Source organism: Rhinichthys klamathensis, unplaced genomic scaffold (genome assembly GCF_029890125.1).
Source record: "Rhinichthys klamathensis goyatoka isolate OS25496 unplaced genomic scaffold, OSU_Roscu_1.1 h1tg001127l_1, whole genome shotgun sequence".
In the NCBI taxonomy this organism is placed as follows: Eukaryota; Metazoa; Chordata; class Actinopteri; order Cypriniformes; family Leuciscidae; genus Rhinichthys; species Rhinichthys klamathensis.
In genome coordinates, this window is record NW_026607356.1 from 93,345 (window position 1) to 112,500 (window position 19,156).

Genomic DNA, 19,156 nt, shown 5'->3' on the forward strand with positions numbered 1-19,156 from the left:
GAATAAACCCTGCGATATTCGTTCTGTCTGACGTGAGTTGGTCTTTCTCTCGGCAGAATGTGGAGGTTGTCGGTCAGAGCTACAGAATGGAGGGACTGAAGAAGTTCACGGAGTATTCTCTACGAGTGCTGGCGGTGAACCGACACGGCCCCGGCGTCTCCGACCAGGACACGCTCATCACCACTCTCTCCGACGGTAGGACAAATCCAAACCATATCATGTCTCAGCGATAGTGTATAAATATATAAAAAAGCCAAACCAAAGTGACCCATTTCAGAGAGGAAAATAAAAGACTTGCGCTAACTGCCTGCATAAGTGTTCACCCCCCTGACAAGAGTTTAGTTCAAGCACCGTTTGATTTCATTACAACACTCGCGCAAATCATGATTTTCTGTGAAGCTGCTTTGAAACGATGTGTTTTGAAACTCGACTGCACTAAAACACATATTACAGTTATCTGCATATTTAATGAAAGCCTAAAGTGTTGCGCAGGACTGGATTCCTCTGTGTGTCCGTCACGCTGTTCAGGAGATATTTACATAAGCAATCCGGCTAATCACACACTAATGCTGGCTCTGATTGGCCGTCAATCCGTTTCACGCCGCGTCACTCAAACGAGCTCGTCTGACATCACACATTTACAGGAACTTCCCTGAACTTCAATTAGATCCCTTTCCAAACACACACACACACACACACACACACACACACACACACACACACACGTCTTCCTGTTCAGGGATGGAATATTTTATGGAAGTAATATAATGCCAATGTTTTGGAAACAAAAAAGCTTGTTGTACTACTTGGGTAAAATATGCACTGCGTTAACCCATGCTCGCATTTTAATGCATTGTATTTTTAGGGCTGAAATTCAACATGGTCGCATATTTACGCTGTGAATATTTCAATTCAAAACATTTCACACATTTTATTTATAAAAAATTAAATAATCCATATTATTCATCTTTCAGATTTCACTTCCAAAATGTTAATTCTGTTTTAAAAAATACAACCGTTAACCGGAACTGCAGGAATATCAGCAGATCACAGATTCATAATCTCCATCGGCTGCAGAATTAACATTTTTTAAGTGAAATCTGAAAGGTGAATATTGATTATTGACTTTTTGATAATGAAAATGTGTGTGAAAGGTTTTGAATTGAAATATTCACAGCTTAAATATACGACCATGTTGAATTTCAGCCCATACAAATGCAAGCCCTAAAAATACAATGTATTAAAATGCGATGCATATTTTATCCAAGTAGTGCAATTCAACAAGCTTTTTTGTTTCACAAACATTTGGCATTATATTACTTCCACAATATTTGGTGTTTCCGTGAAGCGTTGTGCGTCTGGAAGGTGATACCTGTGTCTGAGCTGAAACTGGAGCATGCTCGTCCAGCCCGAAGGCACACACACACACACACACACACACACACACACACACAGCAAGCCGCTCCACCGGCCGCTCAATGCTGTGAATGCTAAAGCGCGCTGTATTTCCCAGTAGTCGTCCTCGTTAGCCGTCTAACATCACACTATTGATTTATGAGTTAACCTCAGGATTATGTTTGCAGTAATTCTTAAAGATTCAATCTTATCAGAATCTCCAGCTGGAACTGTGTGAGCCGGCGATGCCGTTCTGTAGACTCAGATGTGGACATTATTATATATTACAGTATATTACAGTATATTATATTATAGTATATTACATTACATTATATTATATTACATTATATTACAGTACCGTATATTATATTATATTATATTGCAGTATATTACATTACATTATATTATATTACAGTATATTATATTATATTACAGTATATTACATTATATTACAGTATATTATATTACAGTATATTACATTATATTATATTATATTATATTACAGTATATTACATTATATTATATTACAGTATATTATATTATATTACAGTATATTACATTATATTACAGTATATTATATTACAGTATATTACATTATATTACAATATATTATATTATAGTATATTACATTATATTACATTATATTATATTATAGTATATTACATTACATTATATTATATTACATTATATTGCAGTACCGTATATTATATTATATTATATTACAGTATATTACATTACATTATATTATATTACAGTATATTATATTATATTACAGTATATTACATTATATTACAGTATATTATATTACAGTATATTACATTATATTACAGTATATTATATTACAGTATATTATATTATATTACAGTATATTACATTATATTACAGTATATTATATTACAGTATATTACATTATATTACAGTATATTACAGTATATTGCATTATATTATATTACAGTATATTACATTATATTACAGTATATTATATTACATTATATTACAGTATATTACATTATATTACATTACATTATATTGCAGTACCGTATATTATATTATATTACAGTATATTACATTATATTACAGTATTTTATATTACATTATATTACAGTATATTACATTATATTATATTACAGTATATTACATTACATTATATTGCAGTATATTACATTATATTATATTACAGTAAATTGCATTACATTATATTACAGTATATTACATTACATTATATTGCAGTATATTACATTATATTATATTATATTACATTATATTATATTACAGTATATTATATTATATTACAGTATATTACATTATATTACAGTATTTTATATTACATTATATTACAGTGTATTACATTATATTATATTACAGTATATTACATTACATTATATTACAGTATATTACATTATATTATATTATATTATATTACAGTAAATTACATTACTGTTAAAAATTTTGAAGTTAGTAAGAGTTATGTTTATTTTAATGCTGGCAACGATTAGTCGCATCTAAAATATAAAAGTTTGTGTTTACATAATATATGTGTGTGTGTGGTGTGTATAATTATTTTATATATAAATACACACACATATGCATGTATGTATTTAAGAAATATTTGCATGTACCGTATATACTGAATATATATTTATACATAATTTATATTATATATAAATATTTTATGTATAAATAACACATTCTTCTTAAATATATACATGCATGTGTGTGTATTTATATATACAAAATAATTATACACACTACACACACACATATATTATGTAAACACAAACTTTATTGTAGATGCGATTAATCGTTGCCCAGCACTGTTTTTTATATATTAATACTGATTATAATTAAATTAAATTGATCAAAAGTGACAGTAAAGACATTTATAATGTTACAAAAGATTATATTTCGAATAAATGCTGTTCTTTTGAACTTTCTATTCATCAAAGAATCCTGAGAAATAAAATGTATGACGTATTCCACAAAAATATGAACTGTTTTCAACACTGATAATAATCATAACTGTGTCTTGAGCATCAGATCCTCATATTAGAGTGATTTCTGAAGGATCATGTGACACTGAAGACTGGAGTAATGATGCTGGAAATACACAGAAATAAATTACACTTTACTGTATATTCACATAGAAATGTTGAAATCAGCATCAGTCGTTTAAACCCCACCAGTGCTCGTCCGCAGTGTTATAAACGTGAATCTGGCCCTTTAAGAGAGAAGAGAGAGAGAGAGATCTTAACATTCAGCTCAGACCTCCCACTCTCACGATCCATTCCCATCATGCACTGCTCCATCTCTGAATCTGGTCTCACATTCGGGTGATTTTCTCCAGAAGTCTCAGTAATCAGTCCTCAGTTTAACCCGTGTGTGAGTGCGTGTGTGTGCGTGTGTGTGCGTGTGTGTGTGTGTGTGTGTGTGTGTGTGTGTGTGTGTGTGTGTGTGTGTGTGTGTGTGTGTGTGTGTGTGTGTGTGTGTGAGTTGGTTTATGTGATTTATGAGGACACAAATTTGTATAATGACATGTGTATTACACTGGTATTACAACTTATGGGTGGTTTATGAGGACATTTCAAAAGTCCTCATAAATCAAATGGCTTAAAAAACATAAAAAACAATGTTTTATTAAAAAATTAAAAATGCTGCATGTCTCCTGTGATGGGTAGGTTTAGGGATAGGGGCAGTGTAGGGGGATAGAATATATAGTTTTTACGGTATAAAAACCATTACGCCTATGGAGAGTCCTCATAATGCTGTTGCACCAACATGTGTGTGTGTGTGTGTGTGTGTGTGTGTGTCCGTGCGTGTGTGTGTGTGTGTGTGTCCGTGCGTGTGTGTGTGTGTGTGTCCGTGCGTGTGTGTGGGTGTGTGTGTGTGTCTCTTTGCATTACTTCAGCTGGACTCTGAGAGGCTTCGGGTTTATTGTGTGTCAGTTTCCATTAGAGAATCTTCAAACGAGTCGCTTCACTATTCCTGCTTAATTAAGAGCCCTTGTGGCACACTAATCAAATTGTGGGACACACACACACACAGACACACACTCACTCACACACACTCTCTTTGACACACTCACTCACTCACTCACACACACACACACACACACGCACACACACACACACACACACACACACACACACACAGACATATTAAAAAAACAAAAACTAATAAAATAAAAAAATTTAAAACATGTAACAAAACAAAAACTTTAACTAAAATTAAAATATATATTCTTTTTAAATCTAATTAAAAATATTAACACAAAAGTTTATGATGTAATAGTATATGAATGCTATCCTTCCCTTTACTTCTGTACTGATAAAACACTGTTAATAATAATTAGCGGAGATGAAAGCGCTTTTCTAAATGTTTCACCACTTGCACCAGAACCGGTTTCAGAGTGTGTGTTTCAGAGTGTGTGTTTCAGAGTGTGTGTTTCAGAGTGTGTGTTTCAGAGTGTGTGTTTCAGAGTGTGTTTCAGAGTGTGTGTTTCAGAGTGTGTGTTCTCGAGCTCAAACACTGTATGTGAATGAACGGCCGGAACACATTACAGTTTCTGTGTTCGTGTTAGCGGCCGCTAAGTTAATCACTAATGATCTTTGCAACGGAAGTGAATCAATCAAAACTAACTTTATCTGGACAATAACTTTATTCTAGAGCTGCTGTAAAGCCTAAACACTCTGTTACTGTAATCTCCTGTTATCACTGTAAAGCTGCTGTGAAACTCTATACTGGTAAAGCGCTGTAGAAATGAAGGAGACTCGACTAGAATGATTGATAAACAACACTAGAGTCGTCAGCTATCTTCAGGCTCATCATCTATTAGTCTGAATGCCTAAGATGACCTCTTGACCTCGTGACCTTTTGACTTTCCAGAGCCTGAGATACTGGTGTGTTTCTCTGATCGATTGTGTTCCAGATCATCCAGACTCAGATCTGCACTGAAGAAGTTAAATACCTCTGTCTCATGATGATTTCTGTGTGTGTGTGTGTGTGTGTGTGTGTGTGTGTGTATCCGCAGTGCCCAGCGCTCCGCCGCAGAACATCTCACTGGAGGTCGTCTACTCACGGGTGAGTGTGTGTGAGAGTTATGCTGCTAAACACTGATGAATCTGAAGCGTTTCAGGAGAGTCTCTGCTTCACATAGTTGAGTTTAACACACATGAGTTATGAACATAGACTGTAAAAAATATGGACAAAGCGTCTGTGACGTCACCCACAGATTTTCTGAAGAACGGTTTGAGGCCGTTTATGGGGGGTATGGGCGGAGCCATCTTTTGAAAATCTTGGGAAATCCAAACCCCGCCCACCTTCTGGCCAATCCATATATGGGCTTTGTGTGAGACTGAGCCGGCCGGTGGACACGCCTCTTCAGCCGAGCCTCAGCTATCTGTACCGCTACAGGATCGACTGCAGACTAGGCTACTCTTCACAGCCAGTGTCATTCTTATGTTGAAACTCCTTTTCCTCAATTTACTGAAGCCTATATGTAAAACGCATTTGCAGCTGCAGCTCGCTCATAGGCTGTGCTGCGGCAACTGCACATCCAATGGCGCGGCCGCCTCTGACGTGCGACCAACTAGCTCGCAGATCAGTCATTTATTAATTTGGCAGACGCATTTACAGTGTTTCAAACGTCAGTTATAACCACAGGTAAAGTACCTCGGACGCTAACTTATCTGAGGCGATTTAATGCTAACTGTTGCAGTGCCACTGCCCACAAACACTGATGCTAAATAGTGCTAACTACGTGATATAGTAGTGGAATGTCACTTACCGGAAAAAAAGGAGCGAAGTACTCCTAGTCCTACAGTGTCGGTTAGTGCAGTTTATAGCAGAGCAACCCATGTTATGTACAATATTTCAATACAAATGTTCAGAAAGGATACAGAGGTGGTGTGATGTGTTGTGTCAGATCATGGCCGAGACGTCAGATTTCAGAAATTCCACTCGACGCAGCCCGTTATCAGCTGTCAATCAACCTGTCAATCAAAGTAACCACGCCCTTATTTGTCATACATTTTATATCTAAATATGATCTAAACTAACAAGTTAGAAAAAAATTCACCCCCCTCACAGTTGTCAGGCACTCGGAACATATCGAAAAATACAATAAAAGTCCATGGGACCAACCTGTAAAAACATGAATTTATGCTGTGGAAACGGACATTTTAACATGGGGGGCCCTGTCTTGCACTCGGCGCAAATGACTTTGTACACTGATGCATGTATCATTCCTATTTTGCACCCGCGCAAAGCGGGCTTTTCCCTCCACAGACGCACGTCGGTTAACTAAGAAATACACTTGCGCTCCCCGGGGCGGTTCAGCGCAAAGAGGAGGCGTGTTCCGGCGCAAACTTTCCCTCATGCTATTTTGCTGTTCTATAAAACAATTGCGCCACTGACCAGAAAAAAACTAGTCTAAAGTCAGTGGCGCGTTGCGTTCATAATGCTATTTTAAGGGCGCATGCTTGACCATAATCAATGTAGCGTGTGCACAACGCGCATACACGTTGATTCTCTCATCTAAGCAGCAGTTTTCATTTTTCCAAATCATACATTATTACGATAGATAGATAGATAGATAGATAGATGATAGATAGATAGATAGATAGATAGATAGATAGATAGATAGATAGATAGATAGATAGATAGATAGATAGATAGATAGATGATAGATAGATAGATAGATAGATGATAGATAGATAGATAGATAGATAGATAGATAGATAGACAGACAGACAGACAGACAGACAGACAGACAGACAGACAGACAGACAGACAGACAGACAGACAGACAGACAGACAGACAGACAGACAGACAGACAGACAGATAGATAGATAGATAGATAGACAATTTATTATAAAAGCATGTAGCTTACACATTTACCCAAATTATCATACGCCTGTTTAACAGAAGTTAATTTGGGTGGGTTTCTCAAACTTTCTCCATCCCCAATGTCACTTCTCTGTGTTTTACGGCCCTGACGAGAACGCTGCTCTCCTCGGCTGTGAACCGCTCCTGGCGCGCACCTGGCAAATCCGCCGTTATAATAGGAATCCGCTTTAGAACAAGCGCGCCTGCTTTTAAAGGGAATGTGAGATGACGCTCTGATTTGGTTTATTTCACGTTACGCCCAAACCACACCTATGAATAATGAAGCTACTTCAGACCAACCCCTTTTAGATTTGCGCCAGGCGCAAGAGGCATTTATCCCGCCGGGAAAATAGCAACAGCGCCGGGATCCGCCCACAAAGTTACTTGCGCTTTACGCTTTGACACTTGCGTTTCAGATCGTTAAAATAGGGCCCGGGGTCTATGGATATTTGCTCCCTTTTGGGACCTCCCTCTAGCGGATTTTCGATGTATTGCAGTTTTTCACACTTCCGGATAGGCTTCATTTTTCAGATTAGAATGTTGCTGCTTGGTTATGAAGAATGTTCAGCAGTTTATTCATTATTCATTCACATTGTTTGTGTGTGTGAGTGAGTGAGTGAGGGAGTGAGTGAGTGAGTGAGTGAGTGAGTGAGTGAGTGAGTGAGTGAGTGAGTGAGTGAGTGAGTGAGTGAGTGAGTGAGTGAGTGAGTGAGTGAGTGAGTGAGTGAGTGAGTGTGAGAGTGAGTGTGTGAGTGAGTGAGTGAGTGAGTGAGTGAGTGAGTGAGTGAGTGAGTGAGTGAGTGAGTGAGTGAGTGTGTGTGTGTGTGTGTGTGTGTGTGTGTGTTTTCATGTGATTAACTCAGGTCTTTATTTATAAAGCAACACTAGTGCAGTAAATCACACATTTTTTCCACTCATGAGAAGATTGTGCTGTAAAGGTCAGAGGTCGGGTCAGTTTGAACTGAATCCGTTTGTTTGAAACGCATGAAGATGATGATGATGGTGATGATGATGATGATGATGATGAAGATGATGATGATGATGATGGTGATGAAGATGATGATGATGCTGATGATGATGAAGATGATGATGATGCTGATGATGATGAAGACATGAGGGCAGAAACACACATGCACTGATTTAATTTCAGGGCGGATGTAATTTCTTCTCCGTGCTTCAGCGCACACACAGGATATTACATGCCTGATCATATCATCATGTGTGTTAAATATTACATTATTTTATATTATTTTATATTGTATTATATTTTATTTTATTATATGACATTACATTATTGTTACGTAATGCGGTAATGGAAACAGCACGAAGGAGAACGATTATAAAGGTATTTCATTAGAAAACTCAGGAACCAGGAGAAAAGCACACGGAGCATTAAGGAGAACGGAGGAAGACTGAGGGAGAGACACAGGGTCTGATCACACAGAGACTGAGGGAGAGACACAGGGTCTGATCACACAGAGACTGAGGGAGAGACACAGGGTCTGATCACACAGAGACTGAGGGAGAGACACAGGGTCCGATTACACAGAGACTGAGGGAGAGACACAGGGTCTGATCACACAGAGACTGAGGGAGAGACACAGGGTCTGATCACACAGAGACTGGGGAGAGACACAGGGTCTGATCACACAGAGACTGAGGGAGAGACACAGGGTCTGATCACACAGAGACTGAGGGAGAGACACAGGGTCTGATCACACAGAGACTGAGGGAGAGACACAGGGTCTGATCACACAGAGACTGGGGAGAGACACAGGGTCTGATCACACAGAGACTGAGGGAGAGACACAGGGTCTGATTACACAGAGACTGAGGGAGAGACACAGGGTCTGATCACACAGAGACTGGGGAGAGACACAGGGTCTGATCACACAGAGACTGAGGGAGAGACACAGGGTATGATCACACAGAGACTGAGGGAGAGACACAGGGTCTGATCACACAGAGACTGAGGGAGAGACACAGGGTCTGATCACACAGAGACTGAGGGAGAGACACAGGGTCTGATCACACAGAGACTGAGGGAGAGACACAGGGTCTGATCACACAGAGACTGAGGGAGAGACACAGGGTCTGATCACACAGAGACTGAGGGAGAGACACAGGGTCTGATTACACAGAGACTGAGGGAGAGACACAGGGTCTGATTACACAGAGACTGAGGGAGAGACACAGGGTCTGATCACACAGAGACTGAGGGAGAGACACAGGGTCTGATTACACAGAGACTGAGGGAGAGACACAGGGTCTGATCACACAGAGACTGAGGGAGAGACACAGGGCCTGATTACACAGAGACTGAGGGAGAGACACAGGGTCTGATCACACAGAGACTGAGGGAGACACACAGGGCCTGATCACACAGAGACTGAGGGAGAGACACAGGGTCTGATCACACAGAGACTGAGGGAGAGACACAGGGTCTGATCACACAGAGACTGAGGGAGAGACACAGGGTCTGATCACACAGAGACTGAGGGAGAGACACAGGGTCTGATCAAACAGAGACTGAGGGAGAGACACAGGGTCTGATCACAAAGAGACTGAGGGAGAGACACAGGGCCTGATCACACAGAGACTGAGGGAGAGACACAGGGCCTGATCACACAGAGACTGAGGGAGAGACACAGGGTCTGATCACACAGAGACTGAGGGAGAGACACAGGGTCTGATTACACAGAGACTGAGGGAGAGACACAGGGTCTGATCACACAGAGACTGAGGGAGAGACACAGGGTCTGATTACACAGAGACTGAGGGAGAGACACAGGGTCTGATTACACAGAGACTGAGGGAGACACACAGGGCCTGATCACACAGAGACTGAGGGAGAGACACAGGGTCTGATCACACAGAGACTGAGGGAGAGACACAGGGTCTGATCACACAGAGACTGAGGGAGAGACACAGGGTCTGATCACACAGAGACTGAGGGAGAGACACAGGGTCTGATCAAACAGAGACTGAGGGAGAGACACAGGGTCTGATCACAAAGAGACTGAGGGAGAGACACAGGGCCTGATCACACAGAGACTGAGGGAGAGACACAGGGCCTGATCACACAGAGACTGAGGGAGAGACACAGGGTCTGATCACACAGAGACTGAGGGAGAGACACAGGGCCTGATCACACAGAGACTGAGGGAGAGACACAGGGCCTAATCACACAGAGACTGAGGGAGAGACACAGGGTCTGATCACACAGAGACTGAGGGAGAGACACAGGGTCTGATCACACAGAGACTGAGGGAGAGACACAGGGTCTGATCACACAGAGACTGAGGGAGAGACACAGGGCCTGATCACACAGAGACTGAGGGAGAGACACAGGGCCTGATCACACAGAGACTGAGGGAGAGACACAGGGTCTGATCACACAGAGACTGAGGGAGAGACACAGGGCCTGATCACACAGAGACTGAGGGAGAGACACAGGGTCTGATCACACAGAGACTGAGGGAGAGACACAGGGTCTGATCACACAGAGACTGAGGGAGAGACACAGGGTCTGATCACACAGAGACTGAGGGAGAGACACAGGGCCTGATCACACAGAGACTGAGGGAGAGACACAGGGTCTGATCACACAGAGACTGAGGGAGAGACACAGGGTCTGATCACACAGAGACTGAGGGAGAGACACAGGGCCTGATCACACAGAGACTAAGGGAGAGACACAGGGTCTGATCACACAGAGACTGAGGGAGAGACACAGGGCCTGATCACACAGAGACTGAGGGAGAGACACAGAGTCTGATCACACAGAGACTGAGGGAGAGACACAGGGTCTGATCACACAGAGACTGAGGGAGAGACACAGGGTCTGATCACACAGAGACTGAGGGAGAGACACAGGGTCTGATCACACAGAGACTGAGGGAGAGACACAGGGCCTGATCACACAGAGACTAAGGGAGAGACACAGGGTCTGATCACACAGAGACTGAGGGAGAGACACAGGGTCTGATCACACAGAGACTGAGGGAGAGACACAGGGCCTGATCACACAGAGACTGAGGGAGAGACACAGGGTCTGATCACACAGAGACTGAGGGAGAGACACAGAGTCTGATCACACAGAGACTGAGGGAGAGACACAGGGTCTGATCACACAGAGACTGAGGGAGAGACACAGAGTCTGATCACACAGAGACTGAGGGAGAGACACAGGGTCTGATCACACAGAGACTGAGGGAGAGACACAGGGTCTGATCACACAGAGACTGAGGGAGAGACACAGAGTCTGATCACACAGAGACTGAGGGAGAGACACAGGGCCTGATCACACAGAGACTGAGGGAGAGACACAGAGTCTGATCACACAGAGACTGAGGGAGAGACACAGGGTCTGATCACACAGAGACTGAGGGAGAGACACAGGGTCTGATCACACAGAGACTGAGGGAGAGACACAGGGTCTGATCACACAGAGACTGAGGGAGAGACACAGGGTCTGATCACACAGAGACTGAGGGAGAGACACAGGGTCTGATCACACAGAGACTGAGGGAGAGACACAGGGTCTGATCACACAGAGACTGAGGGAGAGACACAGGGCCTGATCACACAGAGACTAAGGGAGAGACACAGGGTCTGATCACACAGAGACTGAGGGAGAGACACAGGGTCTGATCACACAGAGACTGAGGGAGAGACACAGGGTCTGATTACACAGAGACTGAGGGAGAGACACAGGGTCTGATTACACAGAGACTGAGGGAGAGACACAGGGTCTGATTACACAGAGACTGAGGGAGAGACACAGGGTCTGATCACACAGAGACTGAGGGAGAGACACAGGGTCTGATCACACAGAGACTGAGGGAGAGACACAGGGTCTGATTACACAGAGACTGAGGGAGAGACACAGGGTCTGATCACACAGAGACTGAGGGAGAGACACAGGGTCTGATTACACAGAGACTGAGGGAGAGACACAGGGTCTGATCACACAGAGACTGAGGGAGAGACACAGGGTCTGATCACACAGAGACTGAGGGAGAGACACAGGGTCTGATCACACAGAGACTGAGGGAGAGACACAGGGTCTGATCACACAGAGACTGAGGGAGAGACACAGGGTCTGATCACACAGAGACTGAGGGAGAGACACAGGGTCTGATTACACAGAGACTGAGGGAGAGACACAGGGTCTGATCACACAGAGACTGAGGGAGAGACACAGGGTCTGATCACACAGAGACTGAGGGAGAGACACAGGGTCTGATCACACAGAGACTGAGGGAGAGACACAGGGTCTGATCACACAGAGACTGAGGGAGAGACACAGGGCCTGATCACACAGAGACTGAGGGAGAGACACAGGGTCTGATCACACAGAGACTGAGGGAGAGACACAGGGTCTGATCACACAGAGACTGAGGGAGAGACACAGGGTCTGATCACACAGAGACTGAGGGAGAGACACAGGGTCTGATCACACAGAGACTGAGGGAGAGACACAGGGTCTGATCACACAGAGACTGAGGGAGAGACACAGGGCCTGATCACACAGAGACTGAGGGAGAGACACAGGGCCTGATCACACAGAGACTGAGGGAGAGACACAGGGTCTGATCACACAGAGACTGAGGGAGAGACACAGGGTCTGATCACACAGAGACTGAGGGAGAGACACAGGGTCTGATCACACAGAGACTGAGGGAGAGACACAGGGTCTGATCACACAGAGACTGAGGGAGAGACACAGGGCCTGATCACACAGAGACTGAGGGAGAGACACAGGGTCTGATCACACAGAGACTGAGGGAGAGACACAGGGTCTGATCACACAGAGACTGAGGGAGAGACACAGGGTCTGATCACACAGAGACTGAGGGAGAGACACAGGGCCTGATCACACAGAGACTAAGGGAGAGACACAGGGTCTGATCACACAGAGACTGAGGGAGAGACACAGGGCCTGATCACACAGAGACTGAGGGAGAGACACAGGGTCTGATCACACAGAGACTGAGGGAGAGACACAGGGTCTGATTACACAGAGACTGAGGGAGAGACACAGGATCTGATCACACACAGCAAACAAAGGAACTTAATTAGATACTGAACAGGACACAGGTGAAAGAAATCACTAATCAATCAGATTGGGGAAACCTGGGTCACACAGAAACACGACTCAGAGCATACATGTAACAATTATATTATATTACATTACATCACATTATATTATATTATATTATTTTACATTATATTATATTATATTACATTACATTATATTACATTATGTTATATTATATTATTTTACATTATATTATATTATATTACATTACATTATATTACATTATGTTATATTATATTATTTTACATTATATTATATTATATTTTATTACATTATGTTATGTTATATTATTACATTATAATATTATATTATATGAGATCATGACATTACATAATATTATATTACATTATATTATATTATATTACATGACATTATTTTACATTATATTATATTATATTATAATTGTACTCACCTTTTAAAAGTATTTTGTTGTTTTCTGAGGATTTCTCTGTCATGCGCACATTGCGCAGCATTAAAATAGTTATTTCAGTATTATTTAAATGTTTTTATAGTATTTATCCACATTTTGAATTGCCATTTATTTTTACATTTTCAGTTTTCATTTTAACTTTAGCTGAAGTTTTAGTCATTTTATGTGCTTTTGTCATTCATATTATTTTGTTTCTGTTTCTGTTTACCTCAGTTTTAGTAATTTTCGTACTTGGACTTAAACTGAGGAACTGTTGCCATGGTAACTCTAACAGAATAAAGGAGTGAACAGTGTGTGTGTGATGGGATGAAGTGTGTGTCCTCATCTCTCTCTCTCTGTAATGAGCGCTCTGTCTGAGCGGCCCGATAACCGATTGTTTATGACAGGAAATTGGTTTCATTGTGCTGCAGTGTGTGTGTGTGTGTGTGTGTGTGTGTGTGTGTGTGTGTGTGTGTGTGTGTGTGTGTGTGTGTGTGTGTGTGTGTGTCTGGCAGTGCTTCTGCTCGTCCACAGACCACGTCCCGGATCCATTGTGTTCGTCTGCAGAATGATGATTCTGACTTTAGATTCACTCTATCAGACGTTAACACATCAACAACAGCATCATCTGAGACGCCGATCGATTATATTAAGAGTTAAACATCAATGCAGTGGCACTTTACATTCTGCCAATGTGCGACTGAAACATTTAACTCACAACACTTGCTCAGACACTGAGACACACACACACACACACACACACACTCACACACACACACACCCTCACGCACACTCTCACACACACACACACACACACACACACACACACACACACACACACACACACACACACACACACACACACATGCATCATGTTCACACAGGGTCGTTTTCAGGCTCAAACATTTTCATTTTTCTCCAGATAATGAGACTGTCTGTGTGTGTGTGTGTGTGTGTGCTGGTTATTAATGTCTGATATGAATAGAGAGGGTCAGAGCTTCATCTGAGTCCACACTCACACTGACTCAATATTCATCGATTTCACGAGTCGTTTACTCGCTTTATTTCATTTGTTGTCCATTTGCTGTTATGAATATGAAGTTTCCCTGCAGATTAATCATGCAAAACAAACGAGAGAACAAGTGAAAGTCGAGGAGAGTTTCACAGAAGAGTTTTAAACTGTAAACCATAATAAAATATCTCGTTTTAATCCTGTTTGTATGCATTTATATATAAAATACACTTTATTGATTATAATCCATTTTAGGCTCTTACTGCCTATACATGTTAGTCTATATATCTACTGTGTGAATATATGTAGTGCTACAGTATATAGATTAACACACACACACACACACACTCTCTCTCTCTCTCACACACACACACACACACACACACACTCCCACACACACACACACACACACTCCCACACACTCTCTCACTCGCACGACACACACACTCTCACACACACACACACACACACACACACACACACACACACACACACACACTCGCGCGACACACACACACACACACACACACACACACACACACACACACACACACACACACACACACACACACACACACTCGCGACACACACACACACACACACACACACACACACACACACACACACACACACAGAGAGAGAGATCTGCACAGCAACACATTGCTCTGAGTTGCTTCTCCTGTTCTACACGGGATAATTAACTCAATGACGGGGCCAAAATACCAATCCTCAGCTACTGCCATTAACACACACTCACACACACACACACACACACACACACACACAGGAGGAAGTGCCAACAAATGCTAATGGCTTCAGCCGGTTCTGTCGCAGGATTGGCGAGAGTTAGCATTAGCGTGAGGTGCGGGTGTTGCGGTTGGCAGTGTTGTGGTGTGAATGTTAATTGGTTGATTTGCATGTTAACGGGCGCAGATGGCAGGGCTGCAGACGAGCATATGATGGCATTCCTGCGCAGACGCGTGTGTGTGTGTGTGTGTGTGTGAAGGGTAATGAGTCTGAGGACGGGTTCTGTTGACTCGGGTTTGTAGCGCTAGCAGAGGTCGAGCTCACATGATCTTTCAACCGCGGCGACTAAACACCCCGTCACACCCAGTCATTCATTCCTCTGCTTTACACAATAATAAATGCCTTTTCTTGCATAATTAATGAGAAAGATCCATGCAGAAGATGGGTGTGAAGAGCCAGTTCCAATCATATTCTGCTCTGTATTATAATGTATCATTTTTATATAATATATATATATATATATATATATATATATATATATATATATATATTTTATAAATTAAAATTAAATATATCAAAAAATGTTGTGCATGAACGAAATGTATACAATAATCATGTAATCATCACCAAGAAAAGGTGTAATATTTGTATAAATTCTACAAAACATGTTTGTCTGAAAAATAATAATAAGCAACATAGTTTTTATATATTATACTGTTCAAAAATTTGGACTCAGTATTTTTTATATACTTTATTAATCAAGGATTTTATACTTTTTATAATATTCTAATTATTTTATATATTTATATTATATTATGTATGGGTGTATTTACACTAGCTTGTGGTCAGTTAGATTTATTTTGAAGAATTTAATACTTTTATTCAAGGATGCATTAAATTGATCAAAAGTGCAGTAAAGACATTTATAATGTTACAAAAGATTATATTTCAAATAAATGCTGTTCTTTAGAACTTTCTATTCATCAAAGAATCCTGAGAAATACAATGTATGACGGATTGCACAAAAATATGAACTGTTTTTAACACTGATAATAATCATAAATGTTTCTTGAGCATCAGATCCTCATATTAGAGTGATTTCTGAAGGATCATGTGACACTGAAGACTGGAGTAATGATGCTGGAAATTCACAGGAATAAATTACACTTTACTGTATATTCAACAGTTATTTTGGATTCTAATAATATTTCACAATTTTTACAGTATTTTTGCTCCAATAAATGAGACGTGTGTGTTGTGTGTGAATGTTTCAGAGCATCAAGGTGAGCTGGCAGCCGCCGAACGCTAACATGCAGAACGGCTTCATCACCGGATACAAGATCCGGCACCGGAAAACGGGCCGGCGTGGGGAACAGGAGGCCATCGAACCCAACAACCTGTGGTTCCTCTTCACCGGTGAGCCCGTCTCAACACGACCCGCGATCTTTACATTCCCTCGTCTCTTCTGAGCGGCCAGATTCCCTTCTTTCTCACATTTGCTACGTTTACATGCAACCAAATAATCCGTTAGTAAGGGGACTGACGGCTAATGTTAGCCTTCATGTAAACGCCTTAATCGACCCGATCGAGCTAGATCCGAATGAAATATCGATCGGAGTGAAAGGAGTGGTTTATTCCTTTTCTAATCCGATCGAGAGAACATGTAAACACTTGATCGGATTGAAAACCGAAACTGAAAGCACAGCGCATGTGCAATGACGTAGAAATGGCGTAATGACGTAGAAATAGCGTAATGACGTAGAAATAGCGTAATGATGTAGAAATAGCGTAATGACGTAGAAATAGCGTAATGACGTAGAAATAGCGTAATGATGTAGAAATAGCGTAATGACGTAGAAATAGCGTAATGATGTAGAAATAGCGTAATGACGTAGAAATAGCATAATGACGTAGAAATAGCGTAATGACGTAGAAATAGCGTAATGATGTAGAAATAGCGTAATGACGTAGAAATAGCGTAATGATGTAGAAATAGCGTAATGACGTAGAAATAGCATAATGACGTAGAAATAGCGTAATGACGTAGAAATAGCGTAATGACGTAGAAATAGCGTAATGATGTGGAAATAGCGTAATGATGTGGAAATAGCGTAATGATGTAGAAATAGCGTAATGAAGTAGAAATAGCGTAATAATGTAGAAATAGCGTAATGATGTAGAAATAGCGTAATGATGTAGAAATAGCGCAATGATGTAGAAATAGCGTAATGACGTAGAAATAGCGTAATGATGTAGAAATAGCGTAATGACGTAGAAATAGCGTAATGACGTAGAAATAGCGTAATGATGTGGAAATAGCGTAATGATGTGGAAATAGCGTAATGATGTAGAAATAGCGTAATGAAGTAGAAATAGCGTAATAATGTAGAAATAGCGTAATGATGTAGAAATAGCGTAATGATGTAGAAATAGCGTAATGAAGTAGAAATAGCGTAATAATGTAGAAATAGCGTAATGATGTAGAAATAGCGTAATGATGTAGAAATAGCGTAATGACGTAGAAATAGCGTAATGATGTAGGAATAGCGTAATGATGTAGAAATAGCGTAATGATGTAGAAATAGCGTAATGAAGTAGAAATAGCGTAATAATGTAGAAATAGCGTAATGACGTAGAAATAGCGTAATAATGTAGAAATAGCGTAATGATGTAGAAATAGCGTAATGATGTAGAAATAGCGTAATGATGTAGAAATAGCGTAATGACGTAGAAATAGCGTAATGATGTAGAAATAGCGTAATGAAGTAGAAATAGCGTAATGATGTAGAAATAGCGTAATGATGTAGAAATAGCGTAATGAAGTAGAAATAGCGTAATGAAGTAGAAATAGCGTAATGATGTAGAAATAGCGTAATGATGTAGAAATAGCGTAATGAAGTAGAAATAGCGTAATGACGTAGAAATAGCGTAATGATGTAGAAATAGCGTAATAATGTAGAAATAGCGTAATGACGTAGAAATAGCGTAATAATGTAGAAATAGCGTAATGATGTAGAAATAGCGTAATAATGTAGAAATAGCGTAATGATGTAGAAATAGCGTAATGATGTAGAAATAGCGTAATGATGTAGAAATAGCGTAATGAAGTAGAAATAGCGTAATGATGTAGAAATAGCGTAATGAAGTAGAAATAGCGTAATGAAGTAGAAATAGCGTAATGATGTAGAAATAGCGTAATGATGTAGAAATAGCGTAATGAAGTAGAAATAGCGTAATGACGTGGAAATAGCGTAATGATGTAGAAATAGCGTAATGAAGTAGAAATAGCGTAATGATGTAGAAATAGCGTAATGATGTAGAAATAGCGTAATGAAGTAGAAATAGCGTAATAATGTAGAAATAGCGTAATAATGTAGAAATAGCGTAATGATGTAGAAATAGCGTAATAATGTAGAAATAGCGTAATGATGTAGAAATAGCGTAATGATGTAGAAATATCATAATGATGTAGAAATAGCGTAATGATGTAGAAATAGCGTAATGATGTAGAAATAGCGTAATGAAGTAGAAATAGCGTAATAATGTAGAAATAGCGTAATGAAGTAGAAATAGCGTAATAATGTAGAAATAGCGTAATGAAGTAGA

The 19,156-nt window shown here is 40.6% G+C and overlaps 1 protein-coding gene across 1 annotated transcript in view; it reads left to right on the forward strand.

Annotated features, from left to right (window-relative positions):
- Positions 1-19,156, forward strand: part of dcc (DCC netrin 1 receptor) — a gene marked incomplete at its 5' end in the record, with an annotated part of 140,914 nt that overhangs the window by 93,117 nt on the left and 28,641 nt on the right. The window contains 3 exons of the mRNA XM_056244847.1: positions 57-195; positions 5,423-5,472; positions 16,825-16,966. Coding sequence (XP_056100822.1) covers positions 57-195; positions 5,423-5,472; positions 16,825-16,966 — 331 coding nt within the window. The remainder of the gene's footprint in view (positions 1-56; positions 196-5,422; positions 5,473-16,824; positions 16,967-19,156) is intronic.